The sequence below is a fragment of the Sinohyriopsis cumingii genome, chromosome 14 (genome assembly GCF_028554795.1).
Source record: "Sinohyriopsis cumingii isolate HCF-2022 chromosome 14, ASM2855479v2, whole genome shotgun sequence".
Lineage (NCBI taxonomy): Eukaryota > Metazoa > Mollusca > Bivalvia > Unionida > Unionidae > Sinohyriopsis > Sinohyriopsis cumingii.
Genome location: NC_142974.1, coordinates 28,309,994 through 28,336,423, shown reverse-complemented (window position 1 = coordinate 28,336,423; position 26,430 = coordinate 28,309,994). Strand labels below are relative to the sequence as shown.

Sequence of the window (26,430 nt, the reverse complement as noted above, 5' to 3'; positions counted from 1 at the left end):
CAATGAATATTCAATCATATTTGATAAATACATATATTCATACACACACACACACACACACACACACACACACACACACATATATATATATATATATATATATATATATATATATATATATATATATATATATATATATATATATATATATATATATATATATATATATATATATTTATAGTCATACCATGTGTAATGATTGTTTAATTACTGGATGCAACTAAATAACTTCCATAAGTCTTATTAATTCCTGAATAATATTTTGGAGATTAAGCAGATTCTAAAGTTTACAATTTTAAACGTCTGCGTATTCATAAAACAACACTGGTGGAAAATGTAATACAAGCAGAAAAAGCAAAAGTAAGTCACCCTTTTAAATAGGCTACTGTTTATATTCGCGAAGTTAAAATCTTTTTGTTAAATTTAAATCTATTAAAATAACATTGCATAGTCTTCTCTAGGTTGTATGAAAGGAATCGTCTGCCATTTATGCAGTATAATTAAACATATTTAAACTCCATCGTAATGAGGGTGATAAAGAGCTAGTCTGGTCTCAACGAAATTATCGTGAGGGCGTTTATGGAGACTGTCAAACTCTATTTTCATAACGCTACATGTAGGATGAAGTTCTGGAAGATAGTGAATTAAACATCAATTTTTATTCTCAGTCTCTGCTTTAATTTGTTCGTTTGACTCGCTTATGCTTTCTTTCCATCTTGCGACCTCGACACGACTGGACTTTTGAGACTTTGGCCCTACCCACTGACGTGAAATGCATTTTCTATGCTATGAATATGATGATAATTAGAACAAACATAATTGCACCAAAATATATCAGAATTAATTATTAACAATACAAGCAATGCCCGTTATCGTGTTGAAAACTAACGCAGTCTTTTCTACTATTGAATGGTCTTCCTTTGTAAATACAAAGCAACCATGCTTTCTTTTCAGGCAAAGAAGGGTCTTACAAATTTGGGAAGAAAAAGGTTTCCACAAGGAATCGAGGTGAACTGGAAGAGATTCGTGAAAGATTGAGGAATTATTACACAGACAGAGAAGGACATATCGATATTAGAGAGTGTCTCGTCTGCACACACGAAAGGGAAGTCAATTTAATAATCCACGAGTTAATGCTTTCTCCTTTGTCATACTTTTCTATTTTTAACTGGCGTCCCCGTAGTGCCCTGAAAAAGCAAACCACCATACCCTATCACATTTACTTAATACGGAAATACCAGTCTTTTGATTAAGACACTAACAAATGTGGTGTGACAGCTTTCTATGATGCCACTGTGGTTGTTCTGTTATGGGTGGGATGGGTTTTTTCTAATATTTGATTTAAATTGTTATATAAGTTCCACACAGGCTCGATTTTAGTGTGAATAGTGAAAGATAGATGTAATGATCCGAGTAACCGGCCATCAATGGCGACGGTTAAATAATTGAATATACACCAAAAGTGACGTGCAACGAATAACAATTTAATGATTAAAATGTCTAATTACTCACCTTCCGCTCGACCCTGTGATAGGCTAAAACATTATTTGAATAGTAGTGTGAGCTAGGTTTTCATCGGTCCTTGTATTCTACTAATCTTTGCATTCTTCTCTCCTATTCCTCCAGTTCCTTTTCCTCTTGTTCCCGACTATCTCTAAATTCCTTCTCCTCCTCGACGTCTCAATACACCTCCCCATTCTTCATTCTCAATACTCCTCCTCATTCTTCATTCTCTCCAGCTCGACTCCTTTTCATCGACTCTCTCCACCGACAAGACTTGTCGATTCCGACTCCTCTGCTAGTTTCACTTCCGTATCCCCTCTTAGGGACTCTGAACGTAATTGAAGCGGACGTTCTGTCCCCCCAAAACGCTTACTGTGAAAACATTAGAACGGTACAATATTTTGTATTAGCCCTCTCATTTCACACCACATCCAGCCTGTCAACATATAACGGCTATTACATTTCTTCGGTCAACATTCATTCACATCGAAATACTCATACGTTCTTGTATGGTAAAATAACATCGTAATAAAATCACGATATCAATTACTTTTCATACAGACATATATAAATTGCGTTACATCAGTACATATTCCTATTCCCATTATACTAAACAATATCACAGCAATCAGACGCATTTCTTTACATTACAATTCATACAAAGTATACATATTTTCAAATATCCATGCTCTCATATATCCATACATCCATATTAACTAATCTTACACACTTCATCCATTTTCTAAATTCACAATTAAAGTATGTGTGAATTCTACCATGCATAAATGCAATAGTTTACTAAGAAGTAATGAAACAGTAAATTACAAAATTAATTCTGGCCACAAGCTACATAATGCTCTAAATAATACTCAAGCTCATGGATCAAATATGCATGTAAATTAAACACTACAACTGCAATTCGACTTAGTAAATGGTCCTAGTAATTTAGTAAACATACTACAGATAACTACAATTTCAATGCGGTAGTATTCAGCAAAAATCGTGCCAATAAATTACTGTCCTTTGCGAAGCTTTTTCTTTTGTTAGAATCCCCTCTGTACGTTTTACCACCTAATTACTAGTGACTGTCTCGGAGTAAACCTATATTTCTCAGCAAGCTTCCGAGGCGAGACTACATGTTTCCATGTTAATTAGAAGTTATTATTCGGATCGAAATTTTTCGCAAACCTTCTATCTCAATTTCGATTGGGTGTCGCTGTGACCCGATCCAAGCAAACTTAGCAGACAATGTCATCCTCTCTGCCTTTCCACGTGGGGACGGATTTAGAACACTCCCCGTTCCCTCGCGGATTCCACTGATCTTATGACTAAGCTGTAACACATAGGTGGGAAGTCGCGCGATAGTGCGCCTCTGCCGATTCATGATGCCGAGTATTTTCTATGGTCACCATAATCTTGCATAAGATATTAATTCCAGACTGCGGCAATTTTTAAAACATCAAACCGTGGCTTGTAATGATATATTCATTTATACACGACTTACTAACTGGAGCTGAGAAAATGTGACACCGATGAAGTTCACTTTTACAATAAGTACAAAAAGATAAAATATTGACATATTCAGCGATGGGTCTTAGTGAAAACAAATTTCTTACAAACGAGACAGTTCGCAAACTTGTTTTTTGGTAGTTTCTAAACCTGTCTAAGGTATACAAAAATGCATATAATATCGACCGTTATCGGCGGGACGGCCTACATACTATTGTGACTCATTTTAGGGACAATATGTGTATGCACCAGCATGCATGTTTTTATCTAATACTCGCCAAACTGTGACAAATAATATACGGTTTGTGAACACATAACCTAGAATACATTTGCGTACGAATATACTTATGAGATATTTCGTGAAATGGTGAATTTAATATTTAACAATGGCAGCTACGTCCAGTCTGTATCGATGCCAGCCATATATTTTGCGATGTTTACCATCTTTGTTGAAAGATTATAATACAGTATGTGTGTTGCCTTTTCTTTATCTTTGTCATCGATACATTTGACCGTTCGCATAAAGTATGATTTCTTCAAGGGCTTATATGCTTTTATTGTCTTTGATCTTGACGGACGCGGACGTTAGTTAGCTCTGTTGTTATCATAGCAAAAATATGCATCGAAGTCTGTTATACTAACAAAGTTGTTTGAATTGGTGTTGTCCGGGTAGATGATACATGGTAGATGGTTATTTTTATTATCACATTTCACAAGGTGGTTATATTTTGTTGTATATAGCAGTAGGTTTGCAGACATACACACATGTTGCATGACTTGTATATACATAACTTATCTGTATGGACCTTATGGGTTGTCACCAACATCTGCTTGCTATTTTATCTCTTGATGTAAAATCCGTTATTCGGCAATTTAAATAACATTTAAATAACATTTTGTTTGTACTTGCTTTAAGCACCTGTTTATATACCCAATGCCAATATTTTGCAAAGTAATACAAGTTATTAATTTGTGTAACATGCTTTCTTGTGAAAGATTTTAGTAATAAACGTAAGTGACACTTCAAGCTCTAAAAATTATACACATATACAGATTTTTTAAATAAGGAATGCTGCAGGAGAGGAAGGTCTACGTAATGATGTAGATTGCATAACGGATAATATTGCTAACGATGGAGATTTTCGAAGAAGTAATGAATGTAACTTAGCAATCCTTATAAATTCATAGCATAATCTGGTAATAATACGAATAATACTAATAATAACAATATTGATTATTAATATTAGCTTTTGCAATAGTAGTGGTGGTAGTAGTAACATTTATTTTGGAGAATGACATTTTGTTGTGCGACACCATGATCGTGAAAACTTATTCTTGTCCTTTTCACCGTTCACCAAATACGTCTTACAAAAGCCATAGGTGTAGAAAAATAGACACATTTTATGGATATTTAATATTATATGCTTGACCTTTGTCCGGGAATGAATATTATGGGCAGCTTAACGCTTCTCATGTTTTCAAGATAACTACTAAAATTTGAGTTCACTGTATAACCCAGCTTACATGTGTAAAATATTGTTGAAACGAAGATGACGAAATTAGGTGGAATGTTCCTATATCAATGAATACAGTTTGATAATTCCAGAACAATCTATTGTATGCTCATTCATTTGAGTATTGGTGTAAATATCTGCTTGGGAAACATATTTGTCACTCCTGTTTTATATCAGTCTTTGCAAATATATTGTTTATAATATAAAGTTGTGTTGGGATACAATTCTGGAAGAATTATGCATTTAAATTAAACATTGGAATTACAATGCCCAGAGACAAGATTTATAGTACCTAAAATGACAGAAACCACAAAGATCCTAATTAGGTTCTACAGTTTACCAGACATCGTTAATCGTAATTACAATTTTGCTAGACATTAGTCGTCGACCGACTTCGTTACACATCAGTCTTTGTCATATATAGTTAGCCCATATAGTATCTAAGTGTAATCAGCTGAACAAACGTGATTCAATCAGACCATAATTTAGCTTGTTGTAATTGTACATGCCTCAGCTGAAAATGACACAGGTAGCATGTAACTAGATCTTGTTTCATACCTATTTCTCTTTCAAGACTACATACACAGACATTATGAAAGGTAAGATACAGTAATGTTGAAGAGTAAATAATACTGAATGGGGAATTGAATTTGCTTGCTATAGTGAGTAACTCCTCATAAACAAGACGGTAATTTTATCAAAATATTGATGTGTTGACGGACATATGCCTAGCATAATTCTGGAATGAAATGGATCAAAGATTGTTAGCTAGCGAAACGGGAATATAAATCCATAGTTTACTGTTGAAGGAAAGATTTAATTTCCCATAAAATGACATTAAATATCAATTATATTTCACCCATTTGTATTTCTCTTGACTCCATGGTTATCATATCATGTTTAAATACGCAGTAAATAATGAATAGTTAGTTACACTTACGGTTAAATAAATGTAGTTTGGTACATATATTAATTATACACTTATAATTTGTTTAATACGAGGAATATTTTGAAGAATTAAACTTATCGCGAGCAGAAAGGAACTTGCTATTTTATTAAATTGTAGGATGCATGCTAATTTAAACAAAATCTTTCAGCGCTATATATATCATATGATATGTAGACGGACTACTATTGTTGTTACGAGATTATTACAAAACGCTCTGAGAATGCAAGCTTGGAATGGACAGACAATATGCCACAAAATAATTCCAGCTTTGCTTATAGTATTGTTATGAATAATTCAAGCGAATTCTTTTAAGAACAAGGGAGCAGACATTGTAGTTAGCAGTGTGCTTAGATCATGTGCAATATCCATAAGTATTATATCGCAAGAAATTTCAGTCACATTACATCAAGACAGCATAGAGCTATGCCAACATTATCTTCATTGTGGATACTTCAAACGCGAACCGCCCGTTCAACTCCTTTTCCACCGACCTTTTCGGCAACGAGTCAAGTATTACTAAACTGCATTACAGATGCAGCATCGAACTAGTCCTAAACAAAGACAAAATAAAAAACCATCCCATGATTTTAGTCTGCATCAGTTTTCTACATGATGGCCTTATCAAATGTGTTAACTGTGAAAGTGGAATCATTATATAATGCAATGAAGGAGTTAAATGATTATAGCTTTGTCAAACTGAAATTGGTATCCACACCAACGACCTGTGATCTCGAAATCTCTCTACAGACTGAAAACTTAAACAAATTGGAAGAAAGCGGACTGAAAGGTACAGAACACCATCCAAAACGCAATGTGAGAAACGAAAACGTTCGGTCGATATAAGGTAATTATATAGCCACACCTGTGCCGACTCTCCTCACACAATACTATAATGAGTTGTAGCAAGTTTCGGATAAAAAAGCAACAACATATGATGCACGGCTTTCGTAACTGCCAACCCCAACCCACCACACAAAACCCCTTTAGAACATTAGCATCATTAATAACCATGTCAAAAGGAAATAATACATTTAAACACAAGCAAGAACAATTCATGTTGCAATTTAAAATATATATGCCGCTTTGAAAGAAATTGGCAAAATAAAAAAGATTTTATAAGTACTTTTTATACCGACATTTCTTCAGTTATCGGAACCAAATACATTCTGTAATGCTGCTTCAAAAATTATATTTACATTGAATTTAATAATGATAACTTGAGTTTACGTGTAGATCGGCAAACCACAAAAATTACCAAAGCATATGAAAGTGTTACGCCTTTAGGCTCGAATAAACAGTAACATAGAAAGAGTGAAAACAACAAGGTGTTTAAAATTTAACACATACTTTATTTTCCTGTAAAATTCTGTAAAAATTGGAGAAATAACTTACAGTTTCAAGAATCAAATCCAAATATAATCTAAGTTTAATCCACGGATTAAATTGCAACAGTCCTAGTAATAAATGTTCTAATAATTTTAAAGCTTGAATCCTGATGCGGGTGTCGGTATTATTATTATAATGGTAGCTACAGCAGTAAGATTAATATTATTTTAACAACCACCAGCAGTATTTTTACCACTGTTACCACTACTACTATTAACATTACCGTTCCGGTGTCCTAGTGGTTAGAGTGTTTGCCACAGATGCGGAGTTCGTTCGTTTGAACTCCATCCGAGTCTTACAAAAGACTTACAAAAAGGGTACTAAGAGATACCTCGCTAGACGCTCAGCATTAACAGGTTAGTTAACAGGTTAGTGTTGCGACTAGTAGGCCTGGCGTCAGGATAATGTGACTGGGTGGGACATGATGCTACATATCTGCGGTATTATGCCACAGTGCTCTACATGCCTATAAACTGCCACACTGCAGACATCGTAGCGATAGGAATGCAAAATTGTGAAAGCTACGTTAAAGTGTCCAAATCACACACACACACACACTATTAATAATAATAATATACATACCTGTCTCACATTTACGATGCTGCCCCTTTTGCAAGCGTTACATTGTAAAGCATGTTGTCGTGGTCTTACTCTTTGGAAACAAACTACACAGTTGTCCATTTCTTGCTTGTATTTGCCTGTGTGTGTTGATGTCTGACTATTTCTTATAATACTTTTTTATAAACCATCTCAACTATTTATATCTGTATCGCGTTATAAAAGTTGGCTTCATTTACTTATATGAATAGATAGAAAAACATTAAAATAAACTGAGATAGAAATCAAACATACATTGTACAATACCTGACGACAAAACAATTAGGAGTGGAACATATCTCAATTGTAATGTAACCGACAAAGGAGAGTAAGAGCAGGGACAATTAGTATCAATGTATGCGTCCATGAGAACAAATGAATGAATTTGATAATTGATTCTTTTTGTATTAATGATAAATTGAATTCATTGTACATAACTCCAAGTTTGACAGAAGCTCTTTATACTAAAGTATAAGTGCCTGAGTAAACCAATTTTAAATTCCGAAGATAAAGTTAATCCCCAGTAAACAAGTGAGGGAAATATAGTATTATTGTTAAAGAATTATTGACAGGGAATTTAGTAAAAATTCTTCTCTGAATTTAATACTGCTGAAAATTATAGACCTATTGAAATTATTTCAAAATAAAACAAAAACAAAAAAGTAATCAAACGCGTGTGAAATTAAATTAAGCTTGAAAGTTTAAACTTACTAGATATCCGTGGATTTTAGCATTTGATAACATTTCAATTATGATTCCCGAAAAGTATACAAAGTCGTATTGTTATTATTATTATTTATATGTATATCTATCACAAAGGAAAAAAAGCAACATAGAAAATACGTATGAAATATTTTTTTATGATATTTGTGGTTACATTTGTAAGACTATATCACTGGGTACGAAACGACCAGCACCTTGGTTACTTAACGACTCATTTAGGTTCAAACGACCATTGTTTTGGGTACGAAACGACTCATTTGGGTATGAATCTACTTGGGTACGAAACGACTTGGGTACGGAACGACCATGAGCCATATTCATAGCATAGAAAATGCATTTCACGTCAGTGGGTAGGGCCGAAGTCTCAAAGCTCCAGTCTTGTCGAGTTAGCAAGATAGAAATAAGGCATAAGGGAGTCAAACGAAAAAAATAAAGGATAGACTGAGAATACAAATTGATGTTTACCTCACTATCATCCAGAACTTCATCCTACATGTAGCGTTATAAAAATAGAGTTTGACAGTCTCCATAAACGCCCTCACGATAATTTCGTTGAGACCAGACTAGCTCTTTATCACCCTCATTTAACAATAATTATGCTGCACAAATGGCAGACGATTCCTTTCATACAACCTAGAAAAGACTATACAATGTTATTTTAATAGATTTAAATTTAACAAAATAATTTTAACTTCGCGAATATGATCAGTAAAATATTTGAAAGGGTGATTTACTTTTGCTTTTTAGTGCTTGTGTTACATTTTCCATCAGTGTTGATTTTCAGAGCAAAACATAGGGATTCGGTTGTAATTACCCAGACGTTTAAAATAATAAACTTTAGAATCTGCTTAATCTCCAAAATATTATTCAGGAATTAATAAGACTTATGGAAGTTATTTAGTTGCATCCAGTAATGAAACAATCATTACACATGGTATGACTGTATATATATATATATATATATATATATATATATATATATGATAAAATATTCATTGAAAGAATGAAAACAATATTCGCAGCCTAGTTTCGTTCTACAAGACCCACAGTGGAGTCTTTGCAAGAAGAAGGAACTTTAGTAAACCATTATCTAAGCGAAACATCTCAAATTGTCTCACCATCTCAAAACGTATTTAAATTACTCAATCGTTCAAGACAAAAGCGTATAATACATGTACACAAATATAGTCGAATATTACTAAATAACTTATCTAAATGAACGGCTGATGCTGGAGTGATCTAATTAGACAATGATGAAAATGTGTTTTCGCAAACCATAGAGTTATTACATCGTTACCAATTACATGGAACGAGACCTCATCTTATCAGCGTATAAATAACATCACGTTATAAACGTTTACAACGATTTCATATTACGGTACAAGATACAATTTTATACTTCCTTTTGTTTCACAGAGTCCGCGATGTGTCACACTGAACGAGACTATTTCAGCAGCAGAGGAGCTGAACAGACTCTAATTGAAATTTACAAACGTTTGTCAATAAAGGCTTCCTACGAGAATATTACCGATAGAGACTGTATTTTGTAAAATAAAGGCTTCTTTGATGGATTAATTATTGGAAATAAACTGGAGTCACAGCTCCTCTGCTGCTCTTTTTTTGTACGAATATTTTTATCATTTTCATCTGAATATTTTGTCAAGAGCAATTCGATACCGCGTCCAGGGTCATGTAAATGTATTGTTATAAATCCATGTGGAGATGACTGAGCTTGACTAAATAAATTTCTGAATTTGTTTATATCCATGTCGCTGCTGCACCAAGTTTGATGAATATTTCTCAGCGTATGTGTGTCGACGCCGATAAACATAACCAAAATATTACAATTATCCCTGATTACTTTTGGTATTTGTGTATACCTTTGAGTAACATAAATAACATCAATGTTTTTATGTCTACCTCGAGAAAAAATTCTAGCTTGATTCGATTGTTTGTCCAACATCCCATCATCATACACGACCAAGTTATTAATAAATCCATCTAAAACATCAACTGATGGCGCTTCATCAATATCAGTAACAAATTCGATAATATCATCACTCTCTTCACTTAATAATCTCGCATTTTCATTAAAATCTATAAGTACTTCATAACATCGCTGATCATCAACTGATGGTGCTACCAAATATAATTTATCCCATTTTAACCATCTCATTATCATATTTAACAACAACTGTGTTTTTCCACTTCCAGATGGACCTATTATGATCATTTTCATAGAATTCGGTAACGCGGCATGATGTTTAACTGGTTCTTGTTTATTGTGGCGGAACCACCAATTACATTCATGATAAAATTATAATATGGATTTATATTGTGTAAAATACAAGGCACGTACTCCAACAGTTGGTCTAACTACGGTTACCAAAAAAAAAAAAAATAGATCAGCTGCTACAGGTAAATGTGAACGATGTGGTACAAATAAATTTAGATTTATTTCTAGTAAAAAAAAAACTTGGTGGTGACGTCGCAGCAAAATTAGCAAAATTGCCAGGAGTTCCATGGGCTAAATACCCAGGAGAAAAACATCTTCCCGGATATAGTTATTGTGGTCCCGGAACGAGACTCGATATCAGACTTGACGATCAGGATCAACCACGACCAGAAGAAGGGCCAATAAATGCCACTGATCAGGCATGTCTTATTCATGATATTGCCTATCGAAGTAATGATAGGCAACAAAGGCATCTCGTGGATGTAAATCTAATTTATGCACCAAATTCTATTCCTGATAAATCTTTTAAAGAAAAAATAGTAAGTTGGTTAATAAGATCCGCGATGAAAGGTAAATTAGCACTAGGAACTGGTAATATGTAAAATATGGAATCGATTTATTATTCTCCAGTTGGATACTGAAAGGGTAAACTAGCGATTAATAAACTTGCCAAAGCAGCATCGGTTAAATATTCTACCGCTAAATTATGGTTATCCAAACAAGCAATATGGCAATTTATCTACCGCCACCTAAATGAATCCCGTTTGCACATTTTGATGTCAGTGTTCCTAATGAAGTTCATCAAGCTGATATTATGTTTTTACCACATGATACTGTTGATAAAAAAACATACAAATAAGAACTAACGATAGTTGATATTGCGAGTAGATATAAAGAAGCAGAACCATTATCAACGAAAACAGCAACTGATGCAGCAGATGCATTTAAGAGAATTTATCAACGAGGACCTCTAGGATGGCCAAATTTATTACAACTTGATCCTGGTAGAGAATTTTTTGGTGCAGTATTGTCATTAATGAAACAAAATGGTGTTAATATGCGACGAGGACGCACAGGTATTCACAGTGATCAGGCAATTGTTGAACGATTTAATCGAACACTTGCTGAGCGGTTATTTGGATATCAATACGCGAGTGAGTTTATTCAGAGTATTAGATCTTTCGAATGGGTTGAAAGATTACCAAGTGTCATAGCTGCAATAAATGATGAAACAACCCGAGCAATAAAAGTAAGACCCGTTTATGCAATTACAAAAAAGAATATACCAATACAGCGACGTGATTTCTCAAAACAACCGGTATTAGGTAGTGTCACCGTGAGATATTTATATAAACCTGGTGAACTTGAAGGCGGTAGAAAAAGAGCAACTGATTCAATTTGGAGCATTAATACACATACAATATCCAGCGTAACAAGATCAACGTGTAGGCCAGCATATATACTTGATTCAACTGCTCCTCAACGTGGATTTGCACGTGAAAAACTACAAATAATTCCCGAAGGTACTCTCTCAATTACCGCCTAAATCACTTAACTAGAGCCCTTATTCCGATTACATTCAAGACACGTCAACGTTACATTTTCGCGATTATGACCGCGACGATTATCTTTTCTATGTACGGTAAGTTGTCTTGAATCATTTTTCATATATCGCCATAACATTATAAAATTACAGCTTGAACAGTGATTATTCTGCTGTTGTTTCAGCGACATGATAAATTCAACATCGAAATCAAATTCGTATTTATTTTTTTTGTCATATCGACTATAACTAGATAATTTTTTTCTTATTATTTCATCACATTGACATTCGTGAAGGTCATTAATTACTAACTTATAAAAGACAATTCTTCTAAGTTGAAATATTCTTCTGACTCGAGATACCGCTAAATAAGCTAAATTTGACCACTCGATGCGATCATCAACTACCCAAACAATTATATCAGCAATAGTTGTTCCCTGCGACGAATGAATCGTCATCGCGTATCCAAGTGTCCACGGAGATTTGTCCATATTTAATGCATCTTCAACAACATCAATATCAACCATAACAATATCATTTAGTACTAAATTCTTTTTCTTTGAAGATCCTGGTATATCAACGTCAGTATTTTGTTGTCGCGTATCTTACTGTTCGATAGCACAGCGGAACATGCAACATTGGAAACTTTCTTTATGTAACTTAAATAACTCTCGATGAAGTGTATCACGAACTATTTTTCTACTCGCAACTATCAAATCACTTGGTTTCCACTTGCATAGACATTTCTTCATCTGTGTTTCTAAAATTGGTCTTCTCATGATCTCACACTGAATTTTATTCGGCTGTAATCTGATTAATTTTTTTAATTCCCTTAATTCTTCATCAAGAGATCATTGATCGTCTTTTACTTCTTCGTAGTGATCAACACAATTCTTTAACCAATCATGAGGAGATTCGCCATCGATAGGATGTGGTTGACCGTTATCGCCGCACATTATGCAGCAGTATTTTTCGATAATAACCACTCGAGAAATATTTTTAATATTTCCAACGACACTGTACATATTTCATCCCAAATAATAATCCGAGGAACATATTTTTCACCCATCCTTGAAGAATTCCATATACCGCCGCTATATTTGAAAAAGCTATGATAAGTACACGAATTAACTTCTCGTTGCTTCTTTTCTCGCGCGAGCCTCTGTGTTGGCGTCAACACGATCATGTCAGAATCATGAAATTTTTTTTAATCGTGTTGTTTTACCAGAACCCCTTAGCCCATTCACGTAGACTGTTTTATATCTAGACGCTGGATCATGTACAGATGGCGCTGACGATGTTTCTGATATTTCATCGCGGTAAATAATTATCCTTAATTATAGTATCTGCTGATGCACAATAATCAAGTATATTCTCATTTTTTATTCTCCATGAACCCCATGATTCATCAGTATCTACAAAACCATTTACTAACTGTAAATATTTACCATCGTTGTAAAAAGAATCTGTAGCTACTCTAACCGCGTAATTGGGAAATTTATTTATCATCGATAGTAAGTTTATAGAAACGTACGCGAGCATCGATGATCTTAAATGTGTATACTGAGGAGAATTTCCATCGATGTAGCTAACAACCGTTCCTAATTTTTTTCCGTCTGATAAGTAAATATTCTCCCGATTACAAAATATATTTCTCGCATCGGTATCAACGATTATAAAATCTAATTCAGCATCATCCATGATCAATAGTGAATGATGCCGTTGATGATCATTCGCTCCACCTTGAGTAAATTTACCAATTATTTTTCTACCGAGATCTTTTGCGGTTTTATCACCCGTTGGTAGCCAAACTTTGATCTGCTTTCGATACGATATAATCGCTTCACTAACTATCAACGATGTTAACATAAAACAATCAATCATATATCGCAATAAAACTATTGGTACCCAGCGTCGTTCAGAGAAATGTCTACCAAACCAAACATAACAAATTGTATGAAGATTATTAGCAAGTTCAAATAATACTACACGAGAGAATCCTGTTAGTGGAAAATCTGGTAATGGACCATTAATTGATACTCGTGTCATTTCATTATTAGGATGTCCGAATTTTTTGAAGTATTCAGAACATTCTCTCATTCCTAGAAAACTTCCTGGATAACACGCGACATATCTACGGATATCATATTGCCACAATCATATTCAGTATTCCACAAACCACCATGTCCATATTCTATACAACTATCTTGGACATCTTTGAGAAATTCAGATCTTGTTGGTTTCCATAAGTTTTTTCATTAGCAGCATGAGCAGCAACTGATGGAACTGTAAAACAATTAACTAATATTTCAGTGTTTATGAAATACTTTTGTGCGAGTTTTTTCATTATCTATTCTGTTCCTTGATTCATCAACTCTGTTTTTTCATTTCTTCGTGTAATGATTCTTCGCGGTATAAATCACCATTAGGTCGTACAAATTGATCATATTTCTCCTGGGAGCTCTTAAATAACCATACTGAAACTGGATCGTTTTTACTTATTTCGTAAATAAAATCAAACATTTCTTGTGGGTAAAAGTTAACAACACGATTTCGTGGAAATATTGTTACCGCAGATGTCCACGCATGACAATTATGATCCATTATTTCAATCGGTGTTCCTCGCTATTTATTTACTGATTCGTATAAAATTTCTCCCGACAATGTTTGTATTACCATGGGAAAGTTTAATTTACTCGATAACTCAGCAACATCATCTATTGATGCTCCTTTGTCAGCGATTGATTCAGCCCACGTTATTATTTTGTCACGTCTGAAGTCTGTTAAACCATTTCCACGTTTCACATTTGTAAAATATTCAATTACACGCTCTGCTACACAATTTAACCGTGTCCCTGACAAGGAGGAGATTTTCATCGGAGCAAGATCTCCAATATTAGGTTTATCATTCAACTTATAAATTCCATAAACAGCCGCAGTTACAGGATAAGATCGTTCATAATAAGGTTTATCGATGCCAGTTAATAAACCAGGTTTGGAATTTTTGCTAACGATGACAGCTTTTTCCCCACCAATTATATGATCACGTTTATCACGAATTATCCATATTTCAGGATCTGTCATTACGATAAATTTTATCCTAAAAATATATCTTTTATCACCAATTTTATCAAGAATATTTTTAGCTCGTTCATTAGTCATCGTATTATCAAGACCATACATGAGATACTCCATCGTCATACAACTCCTTTTTAGCAGCATCAATTTCAGCTAGACTTTGTTCAACATCATCAAGGTCAAGTATTTGATTCATCATTATATTATAGACAAATATTTAATATGATAATGAACCAATGTAAATGGCTAATGACTGGTTTATTGACTGATTGGGAAAAACCATGTCGAGGAGAATTCTGTGGTCAACAGTTACAATCTGTCTCCAAAGGACATTCAGGACCAATACCGTGTTTACAATGTGGTGTTGGAGTTCGAGGAAAAACACAATTATGTGCAAATCATGTTTATATAGAGAACTTAAACGATATTATGACAAAAAATATCGCCCATGACAGTGCCATCAAATCCGAGATGGATTATCTAAATAGGTTCTCAAGCAAATTATGAGTTAAACAAATGAATATTACTATATGAGTGAGATATTCACGAAGCACCCAATCATTGATAACTATGAAGCATCATGTGATGGTACAGTTAGAAACTGCAAATTTAAAAATCCAGTTGGTGTGGTTAATAATTGCGTTATTTATTGTTTGTTGCGAGAAAGAAATCTAATCTTAATCATACTTTTGTATACGAGTGTTTCTTCGGGATAATCAAGCATAATCTTGTAATTGATCATACTGATGGAAATAAACTAAATAATTCCATATCCAACCTTCAAGCTATTACACAAAGTGAAAATTCTACTCGAGGAAAAACTGGAAGACACTCAAAGGTTCCTAGAGTGATTAAATCATTCGACGTGGAAACCGGTGAATAAATAGTATTTCAATTGATGAATTCGGCTGGAAAATATTTCGGTATTCACTTACGTTCAGTCAAGCGTGTTGCAGATAAAATAATAAAATCATCGTATTTATGTTTATATGATTCCTGGATTTCATTTTCTTATATTCCTCCAGTGTTAGATAATTAAAGATTAATACGATAAAACAATCGTATAATATTATTTTTTGTACTGAAGAAATAATATTTTCAAATATTTTTAATATTTGAAGTATAAAATTTAGTATAATATGAATAACGAAAATATCAACGATGTAATGTATGCTATTGAAAAATTAAAAAGTATTGGAATAATATCTGATGAGTTAATCCCTGAAATAATTATTTTTGACTTTGAAACATTGCTACAAAATAAACATGAAGGAAGATACATTCTGCCGTCCGAATATAGATTTATAAAGAAAATTCTAACTACTCTGTACCAATTATTGGCAAACGTGAATGAAGAGCAAATAAAGAAATTTGTTGATTTATCTCAAGCAATTGAAAAAATTAGATCGGAATTATCCCACGAATACGAAGCGAAGAAGATAATTAATACTCGCGTGAAGCAATTAGGAAAAATATTAGAAAATGAGGATAATTAAAAAACTGAAAATTAAAAAAAATAATATTTTGTTAGTTTTTACTGATTTTTATCTATTTTTTTCACGACTAGAGATTGGAAATCTAAGATAAAGATGCTTAGGATCTCACGAGTAAATTGATACTTAGTACTTCATTTCGTAGATCTAACAAGTTTCCAGACTGATCGGTTAATTTAAAATTCATCGTCGATAACAAACGATAATGGCACCATAGATAAACCGGATTGATTGATTCTTGTACGATTAAAAATCCAGGTGCCTCTTTTGGTGTCAATGAGTAAAGAATAAACCTCTGTTGAGCTTGATTTGATATTGTGTGGTCAGTGCTATAACTGCCATCGATGATGTCACACGTAAGATAAACTGCGACAACGGAGGTTATATTTACGGGTTCTATGGACATATGTCGTCCGCGCCCATCTGGATCATTGTTGTGTCTGAGGATAGTGGCCGGTGGTAGTTTTTTTCACCACGCGGCTAGTATTTTAGAAAATCCATCATCAATGACGTCGTTGGCGGATTTTCTTAGTTCGTGTGCATTATATCCGGGAAGTTTATAATTTGGCAGCATAGCCTCTGTCAACGAATACGCGTCTAAAAATTTTTGTTTATTAACTGATTTTTCATTAATTACTGCCTGAATTAATGGCTGGTTAAAATATTCCATATCGGATGTGAGCCGATTTAGTACTTCTATACGTTTGATAATCTCGTTACATGAACTTGATGTATCAAAAACACTCTCCTGAAAATACTGTCGTAGTAGCTGTAGCTGTACCTCATGCATTTGTTTAATTTCTTTAAACCATTCAATAATTTCAATCGATTCAATAAATCTACTTGCTCTGTCTTTTTTGATCCTTCCCGAATAAATTGATTATAAAAATACCACAATATTTCGTCCTTGCTGCGTACATAAACATCACTACCCGAGGCCATATTTTTATATCGAGTAGATATTGTTTGTATATATTAGCATCATAATATAATTGTTTGTCAGTGGTATAATCGGATTTTTTACGTTCTGGCGGCGTCGGTAGTGTTGGCGGTTGAATTTCAGGCCATCCTAAGATAGTTCTGATTGAAGATTGATAAATATCTACGGCGTAATTAGGTGAGCTTATCTCGATGATCGAAGATAATGTTGGTTTATGAGCGGATATTTTTATTTTAGATTCTTCTTCACCGGTAATATTTTTTATTCTACGCGATACTTCACCATTGATTTCTTCGATTTGATAAGTACCGGTTGGTAATCCAACAACGATCCAATCCGGAGTCTGAGTGCCATCATCGTTAGTTTTATTCTTATTAGCGAATACAAGCGAATTATTTGATAATGACGTGCCAAATGATTTTGATCTAATATTGGGCCAGCTGTTATATACTCGTAATTGTGCTAGCGCGATTTCATCTACGGAAATTGCAGTTGGAAAATTAATACCAAATTCTGGCTTATTCGAACATACTGAGATCATAGTGGTTCTGCGCGGAATTGTGTTTGTCGCGATCTGCTGAAGTCATTCCGCCATTATTAATATTTGTATCTTTAATACCAGCGAGATTGTATACGCTAATAATCGATGAAAATTCAGAATCGGATATAATTCCATCGCAGAGACTCGCCGATAACAACGAAGATAATTTTTAATATGCTGCCGTCGCTGTGTGTAGTTTTATTATGTAATCGGATAATTTCTCATTTGTACAAGTACATAATTTTTTGGCAACTATATTAAGAACGCCAGCAATCGTTGTTGCGGCTGAAATATAAATAGTTACAGCTTCCGGCGCCATCATTGCTCTTCCGGATAATATTACGCCCGTAGATGCAACTACGGCAGATACTGAATAAACAACTACGTCGATGACAACTAATCGACGTCGATATTTTTTATTTTTGTCGTGTACATATCTATGATATTTTTCAACCATGTTTGCCACTCACGTGCCTGGTTATACTTATATTGGGCGGCATCGTTCATTTATTGTTTTGCCTAAGGCAATAATTGGGGTGATTCAGTTATAAATTCTATACACCACCAGATCGGTGTTGGGTTTGGTGTCTTTTCAGTGTCCAACGTAAATACTTCTTCGACTCCATTAGTTAATAAAACTGTTAAAAATCCGAGAAATCTATCGCTGGGATGTCGCCAGGTATATTTTTTAACAATTATTCTAAATCTCACGTTGCTGAACAAATACAACCTGTATACGCCAGTAACTGGTGCGGTATATTTGATCGTATTATTTTTTTGTGTCCATGTTGCAGATCCAGATGATACTACATATACGATGTTGTTGAGTGACGATGTTATTCCTGGTGGAATTTTAATAAAACCAGTTTCTTCAACAATTCCAGGTATCAGTACTTTAGTTCCTTCGAACAGGTCAATATTTTTCTTGATAAAGGCGAGTTTTATAATAACATTATTTGGAGTACCAAACAAATCATCAACAGTTTTATCGGTTTTTCTAAAATTTTCTCGAAGATTTTTAAATCCATCTACGTGATTGTTAATAATTTTATCGGTTTTTCTAAAATTTTCTCGAAGATTTGTAAAATCATCTACGTGATTGTTAATAGTTTCATTGGTTTTTAAGATTTTCTCGAAGATTTGTAAAATCATTCACGTGAATGTTATGCTCGGTTCGTCGAATTATTTCGTTTAATTTAATGTTACTCGTTTTTATTTTCCCATGCTGGTCCTGAAAAATAACAACGTCATCTGGATCTATTCCGGATAACGATAAAAGATTGTTAATTTCGTCTTTTGTTGTATACTTTGATAAATCTATGTCTGTCTTTTTTTTTCCTTTTGTCTGTGATGAAAGAGATCTTCTGTAAATAGCAACCATCATTCGTTAGTGATTGATTTAATTTATCTGAGGTATGTTCGTAGACGACTTTGTGACGCGGTTTGGTTGATTTTGACAGTGCATCAAGAACATTCATTACTTCACTGCCACATATTGGAGGATCAGTTAAATTTTGTGTCGGTAACGTTGAATACCAAACTGGAATATTTGGTATTTTATTTACATAAGCTAGAAATTCCCGTGGTGGCGCTAACCCGTACGAGTCAAAATAAACAATTTCACGTGGACTTATCGCGTAAGCAACCCACTGAGTTCCTTGACCAGAACTATTATCGAGGTTTATTATCCGGGTTTCATTAATATTTGGCTGTTCCGGTAACTGATTTCTCATAAAAACACCTCTGAAGTACTTTATTTTTAATTTTCTAGCGGCATTAATTAAATGAAAATTTGACATCGGTAAAACACTCTGTGTCTTCAAAATCGTTTTGGGTACCATGATGGAGGAGTTCCTGGAAGTCGCAGGCCTTTTCCGTACCACGATGGTGGGGTTCCTGGTAATCTTAGGCCGGATCCCATTTTTTGTATTTTCCTCCTCGTTTGTTCTCTGCTATTTTACTGCCAGCATATCCGGCAGCACCTAACGCGGCTGCTTTTGCAACAGCTGGAAAGGCAGCAGCGAGTAATGCTGGTATTGCTGCAAGAAGTGGGAAAAATCTACCTGTTTTAATCATATCCTTGATGGCACCCAAAGAAAGATTAATCTGAAGTCCGTTATTTGCCGATTTAGCTTTGATAAATTTTTTATTTGAGTTTTAGTTAGCGATAGTTTATTTGGACCACCATGAGAAATTTGATCATTTTTTAATGTTATTTTTACTCAAGATTTTGATTGAAGTTTTTTATCTGACCCGGAGTCAGAGTTACACTAACGTGACTGTATGGCATTTTATAATAGAAACGATTGATCTAAATCAATCTCACATTTTTTCCGCTGGAGCATCAATGACTCTCATTCGTCCAGCAATACCCTCAAGAAACATTGTTCTATCGCTAAGTACAACAGCAATTGCTCTGTAATTAACACCATCATCTGGGTTTACTCTAGCTTTGAAGTGCATATTGCGACAGATTGTCTAATTAAATCAATATGTTCCAGCGAAAAGTAATAAATCGAATATAATAATGTATAATCTAACTGCGATATTTGTAAACTAGTATCAACATTTTGATCACGTCCCATGAATGACATTAGGCGATGATATACACGTGCTACCTGATTAGTATTAAAATCAAATAATATATCCTCAGATGGTTCTTGATGTCCATTTATCCTTAAAGATACTTCAGTGACATCAAGTTTGTCAAACATCATTTGACTTCTTTCTTGATTATTTAATCGTGTAACATTTTGAAAAGCAACAAAGACATGTCTTGGTGCAGAAACACCCTGCTGTGTTGATATATGCCATTGACGTTACTTTGAGTACTATCGGTAGTTGTTGTTAACCACGATAGTACTGATTTACCACCTTTATCCATAAAAGAAAGTAGCCGATCTTCTTCATCGACTGATGGAGTCATTACTGACATCCACTATGATAGCTTAAATAAAATTACTTTACCATCAGCAGCACCATCTTCTCGCCAGATCGCATCATTATCATCACCCTTTCGCTGAAGAACAACTGTGTGTTTAACTCCAAAAATAACCTTTCTAACACCTCTGCAAAACCCAAAGATGTGAGATAATGGAATTGCACATGAAAATCTTCTACGATCACCTTTTAACATTAATGTACGTGTCGTATATCCTAAGTTGCAATTATTATTAGCACCTTTAACTACTGGCTCAACATCAACGTTTTCATTGACGTTAGAGAATTTTTTCGGTTGTCATATAACATACGGATTTGGATCAGGAATGTCAGTATTATCCTTGATAAACATCATATTCGGACCAGCTGATCTAGTATAATCATCCGAATATCTTGCTAGGCCTATAATTGTTGTAGCAACATCAACATTATCCTGGATTATCTCAATTTCTTTTCCATCAATCATGTATAAGGCACTTTTGAATAGTGCCATGATGCCATTATTAACAAATCCAACTATAGTATCTGCTCCGTATGCTGTATTCAGTGGGACATTTGTTCCAATTTCACCTGTGACTTCAATAAATGCCTCACAAGGTGGAAAATACCTACTTGTATCCTGAACTTGTAATTCAGTCCGTCCCCGATGATTTGGTAATGTTGCATCATACGAATAAAAATGATAATCGCGTAAGGACTCATCTTTGTATACTGTTTCATCCATGTCAAAAGCTGAGTTGTTCATCCGCTTGATCATTTTATTATAAATCTATCATCGTCTAAAACGAAGACCACTTCCTGATATCTATCTATTCTGTTCCTTGATTCATCAACTCTGTTAATTTTTTAGTTGCCGCCTCATTTATTGCCTTACTAACATCAGTAGGTATCGCCTCAGTGCTCGGTAATTTGACCGGCTGTTTTCTCCTGCGTACTAATTTTTCTGTTCTATCTTTGACGGAGTGAAATGCCTTACTAGCAATATTACCGATAACAGCCGGTGCTTTATCACGAACAAAATCTATCGCCTTCATTGATAATTGTTTTGCGATAGGTACTGTTTTAGGAGCCATTCTCGTAATGAAGCCTTTAAAATCATCACTGATTCCACTTCCATAAGTAATTTTATATACTGGTATTCTGACCCATTGACAAGTATTTTTTATTCTGTATTTTTCTTTTTGCTGTCTCTCCTGCCTATGTAATAAATGTTGCACTTTGTTGATAATATTAAGCTCTCTTCCAATAAAATATACTTGGAACCATGGTAAGGTACTTTTAATGTTGGAGAACTTTGTATCTTTTATACAAAATCTCAGAATAATGAGACTCTGGCATATATTTTTAAATAGTGCCTTCCCTGGGTACCATGTATTGTTTAATGAAACAGCTCTACGGTATAACTCACTAATGATAGGTATAATTAACTAAGTATCCTTAAACGAATTTTTGAATCCAGATTTGACAGAATTATTGAACTTTTTGGAAGAAAAGTAAAAAGAACCAAAACCTATTTAGAAAGTACGTCATGAGGTGTGGATGTTTATTTGAATTGTAAATCAATCATCTCTGTAGTAAAACTTAAGCCTTGCACTTCCACAATTTTGATAAATTCAGAAATGATAATTCAATTTTGAGATTCATTACGTTAATGGGGAAAGGAAGGGAGGTGAAAAGGTAGTCTTCTCTCAAGATTTTAAGATGGATGGTTCATATAGGGCTCTGTAAGTTCAAAATTTAAGGACTGCATGGATTTTTAAAAGATTCATTAAACAATTTATAAGGCTCTTTAAGTCGGGAAATCGTACTCAATTTGGTTATTTTCTTATTTATTTCAGACACTGATTTAATTGTCATATCTCAAAAGAAATCACAACCAATTAACGAAGTAGGATTTATATTTTGTTCCCATCAGGTTTCTCTATCAGGGACCTCTGACTGGCTATATGTAGATAATATAGCACACCCATGTGTCCCTGGTTTGTACCTAACGGCTTAAGGTTGGCAGAAGATGTGTGAGACAATGGTCATCTATCTGCTTTACCATGTACTTAGAATTTAAATGATCCAGATCAGCTTTTATGGTGAAAACCAACAGACGCGTATCTATTCCTTTTCATCCCCACCCCACTCCTGATGCTAAGTTTCCACTGACAATAAGTATAGATGTTGGACGTCTGTCATCTTCTCCTTCCCATATTCTGGGAGGTCCCTCATTACCAACAATTTTTTTATCTTCTCCAGCTTCAGAAAATAGGTTTTCTAGTTCAAAAAGACAACTATTAAAGTATGTCCGTCATCTTTTAACAGAAATAATAAATGTGAAACCTTTTAAAGTTTATTCTATCCTTTCAACCCCTAACTTCATTATTCCACTCATTATGCTCAAACTGAGACTAACAAACCTTTATGACATCTGTCAGGTTAAGGGTTTGAAATCAGTGATGTAGCAATTCTTCATTTTTGACCAGATGTTCGATGCAAGAAGAATGGTCGCAGGAATGCAGGAAAATCACACAAAGTATGCAAATTAAATTCAATATGCATATATTTTAGGATAATTAGAGGCTCTGGGTCTATCTTCAAGCATTGTAGCAAGTTTTGGAACCTCTTGTAAATTTTTATGTTTATAAGAACGGTTCACAACTACTATTTCACTGTATTTTGTACTGAACATTTCACAAACGTTGGGGTAGTTTGTTTAAGGAACGTACTGTTAATACTAAGACTTTAAACTCCAAGATTCAGAATGGGGATTTTTAATAAATTATATGTCCTGCAGTTCTATGACCAAAACGCTTCAGATTGCCAAATAGCATGAAATTCAACCATGTGCAGGATAATGAATGAGATGTATAAAACCAACTTTAATCTAGAGTTATGCTTGCATTTTTCTTCATAGGAAGTATTGTACTGACTATAACGTTAGCGTACATAAATACATGCATTCCAGTATAGAAACAGTCGCAGCAGATATATACATATTATATATCCACGCTTATCAAAATATGACAAACACCTTAAAACTAAAATTAAAAAAAAAATAGCTACGTATGTTCACAGCAACTACTGAAAATCCAGATACGCACCAAGAATTGTGACCATACAGTAGCTAGTTTTTGATACAGCTGTCATAAATGGGACACTATGTGGGTTTATGTCAGACGATTAAATTATAAGCTACATAGAAATAGTCACATGAATAATTTGTGATGTTTTAAAAGCTGCTGATGTTACATAGTCAAGCAGGCATGTTTAGGAAGACAGTGGCTAAACTAAATGACGGTCTTTGGTTAACCTCTCATATATTGACATATGACAGGAAAAGACTGGTGTGTCATTTTATTCTCTTTCTAATACAATCCTTCGCTTGACCAATTAACATCAAAACCACTCACCATGGACAATGAAAATTGGTAGACATATATTTGTTATAATATGGTTTGCATCATAACAAGGGTGTCACCATTAACCGTGAAGATACTACTATTGGTCAATCGTTGTCATGTCCAAAACGCAGGATATACATTAAGAGGAAGGCTATAATAATTTCAAGTACAAGAATTTTTCTTTGCCACTTGACAATTATAAACTAGAATAGTTTGGTAATTCGACTAGACTGTTAAATTGGTATCTGGCTTTGTGCTTGTTCCTGGAACAGCTGATGCCTTCGTAATAATCGATAGGCATTGTTGGCTTAACTATGGTATAGAAACGAAAGAGCTCCAATCATTATTTTCTGAAAGATTATTAAAATCTGGATTTATTTTATTGCAGGTGATGAATACAGCGATCGCGTAATTTGTTGTGTTAAAGATAACTGTTGGATGTATTTTACGGTTCTTGTTTTGTTTTCTCACTACGGACTCTGCTTTGGGGTAGAAATAGCTGTTAATACGGTTATGAATTAGTTCTTGTATAGCTTCTAAAAAAGTAAATTGTACATCGAACGCCGAGGGACAAGTACCTCTATTTAACTGAACGAACATCACAACGATGCCTTTGTTGGACAATTATGACTGTAGTATCCTCACACAGAACACAGCAAGTCTCATTGTATCCTTGCTTGGTCTGATGAACCTTTTCGCACGAGCTTTAGGCGGAGTGTTTTGCGACCTGCTTTATAAATTTGTTGCCATACCAGGGCGCTTGATTTCTCATTTGGTATGCTTCGCTGGTGAAGGCATAATGTTGATTGTCTTTGGCCAGATGACGACAATACCGTTAGCTATTGTGGTCATGATTGTCTTCAGTATCTTCGTCCAAATGTTTGAACGAACGACATTTACTCTTGTTCCGATTCTTCATCCTCGTCGGGTTGGAATTATATCTGGTCTGATTGGAACGGGCAGAAATGTGGGCGCCATAATATGGAACACAATCTGGTTAGATATTGTGGATTCAGACCCAAGCCGATGGTTCTGGGTCCTTGGAATTTGTGTTCTCAATGGTAGCTTTTTAACTCTTTTAATATCTATTCAGGAAAAGCGAATATGGGACTTACATCGCCACAAGAAATACAAATACAATGCTTCTTCGGTAGAAACAATTGATACAGCGCTTTAAAGATGCAGTGTAATCCGACACGAGCAATATATTTTTGGAGGCACACACACACACACACACACACACACACACACAGACATATATATATATATATATATATATAGAGAGAGAGAGAGAGAGAGAGAGAGAGAGAGAGATTTATAAATATGCACCATACAGAGCGGAAACTACTATCTAGTTCCCAAATGTGCAGTAATCAATATAATCAGATTATCAGCAACCAGTTCTACGGATCAAACATCACCGTACAAAATATATTTGTTATGAACCTCCCTCAAAACGTGAACGAGATCCCTAACTTGATCACCTTTTTTCAACAGGCGAATTATCTAATAGGGCCCACACAGCGGAAACGTAGTGAATTATGGAAAGTGACAATGACAGTCAGTAGGACTAGCGAAATATGAACAGAAACGGTATCAATGAAGTGTAGTTAGGGTTACGTTATTTAATTACCTCGTGTTCCTTCATTATTTTGATGTTTCTGGCTCGAATAGTAGTGTTGATATGGATGCAAATGGCCGCCATGTTACGTTCATGAGAACGAACGCTGCAATTTCAATGTTTGCATACACTTTATTAAACAACAAATTGAAATGTTAACTATCAGCCTTGTGTTTTCATTTAATTTGATATTACTAAAGGAAACATATCTCAGTTAATATGACTGAAGTATACAGAAAATTATGAATCACTACAGAACTTCTTGTTTGAGCGTACGTACATGCGAGGGGTTGTGAAGAATTCACTCACCTAAAGTGCACTGTTCATGGCCGTCAGTTTTATCTCCCATATAAAATGTGTGTGTGTGTGTGTGTGTATGTGTGTGTGTGTGATTTGGATTTTTAACGTAGCTTTAACAATTTTTCAGTGGCTTTGATACGATGTATGCAGTGTGACAGTTTATAGTGA

General features: G+C 34.4%; 1 protein-coding gene across 1 annotated transcript; it reads left to right on the top strand.

The window, feature by feature from the left end:
- Positions 1-24,948: 24,948 nt before the first annotated feature.
- Positions 24,949-25,518, top strand: LOC149783487 (uncharacterized). Its single transcript, XM_089932851.1, has one exon. The coding sequence runs from the start codon at positions 24,949-24,951 to the stop codon at positions 25,516-25,518; it is 570 nt and encodes a 189-aa protein (XP_089788977.1).
- The last annotated feature ends 912 nt before the right edge of the window (positions 25,519-26,430 follow it).

Coding starts and splice junctions, on each gene's coding strand:
- LOC149783487 (XM_089932851.1), top strand. CDS start 24,949: ATGCCTTTGTTGGACAATTATGACTGTAGTATCCTCACACAGAACACA.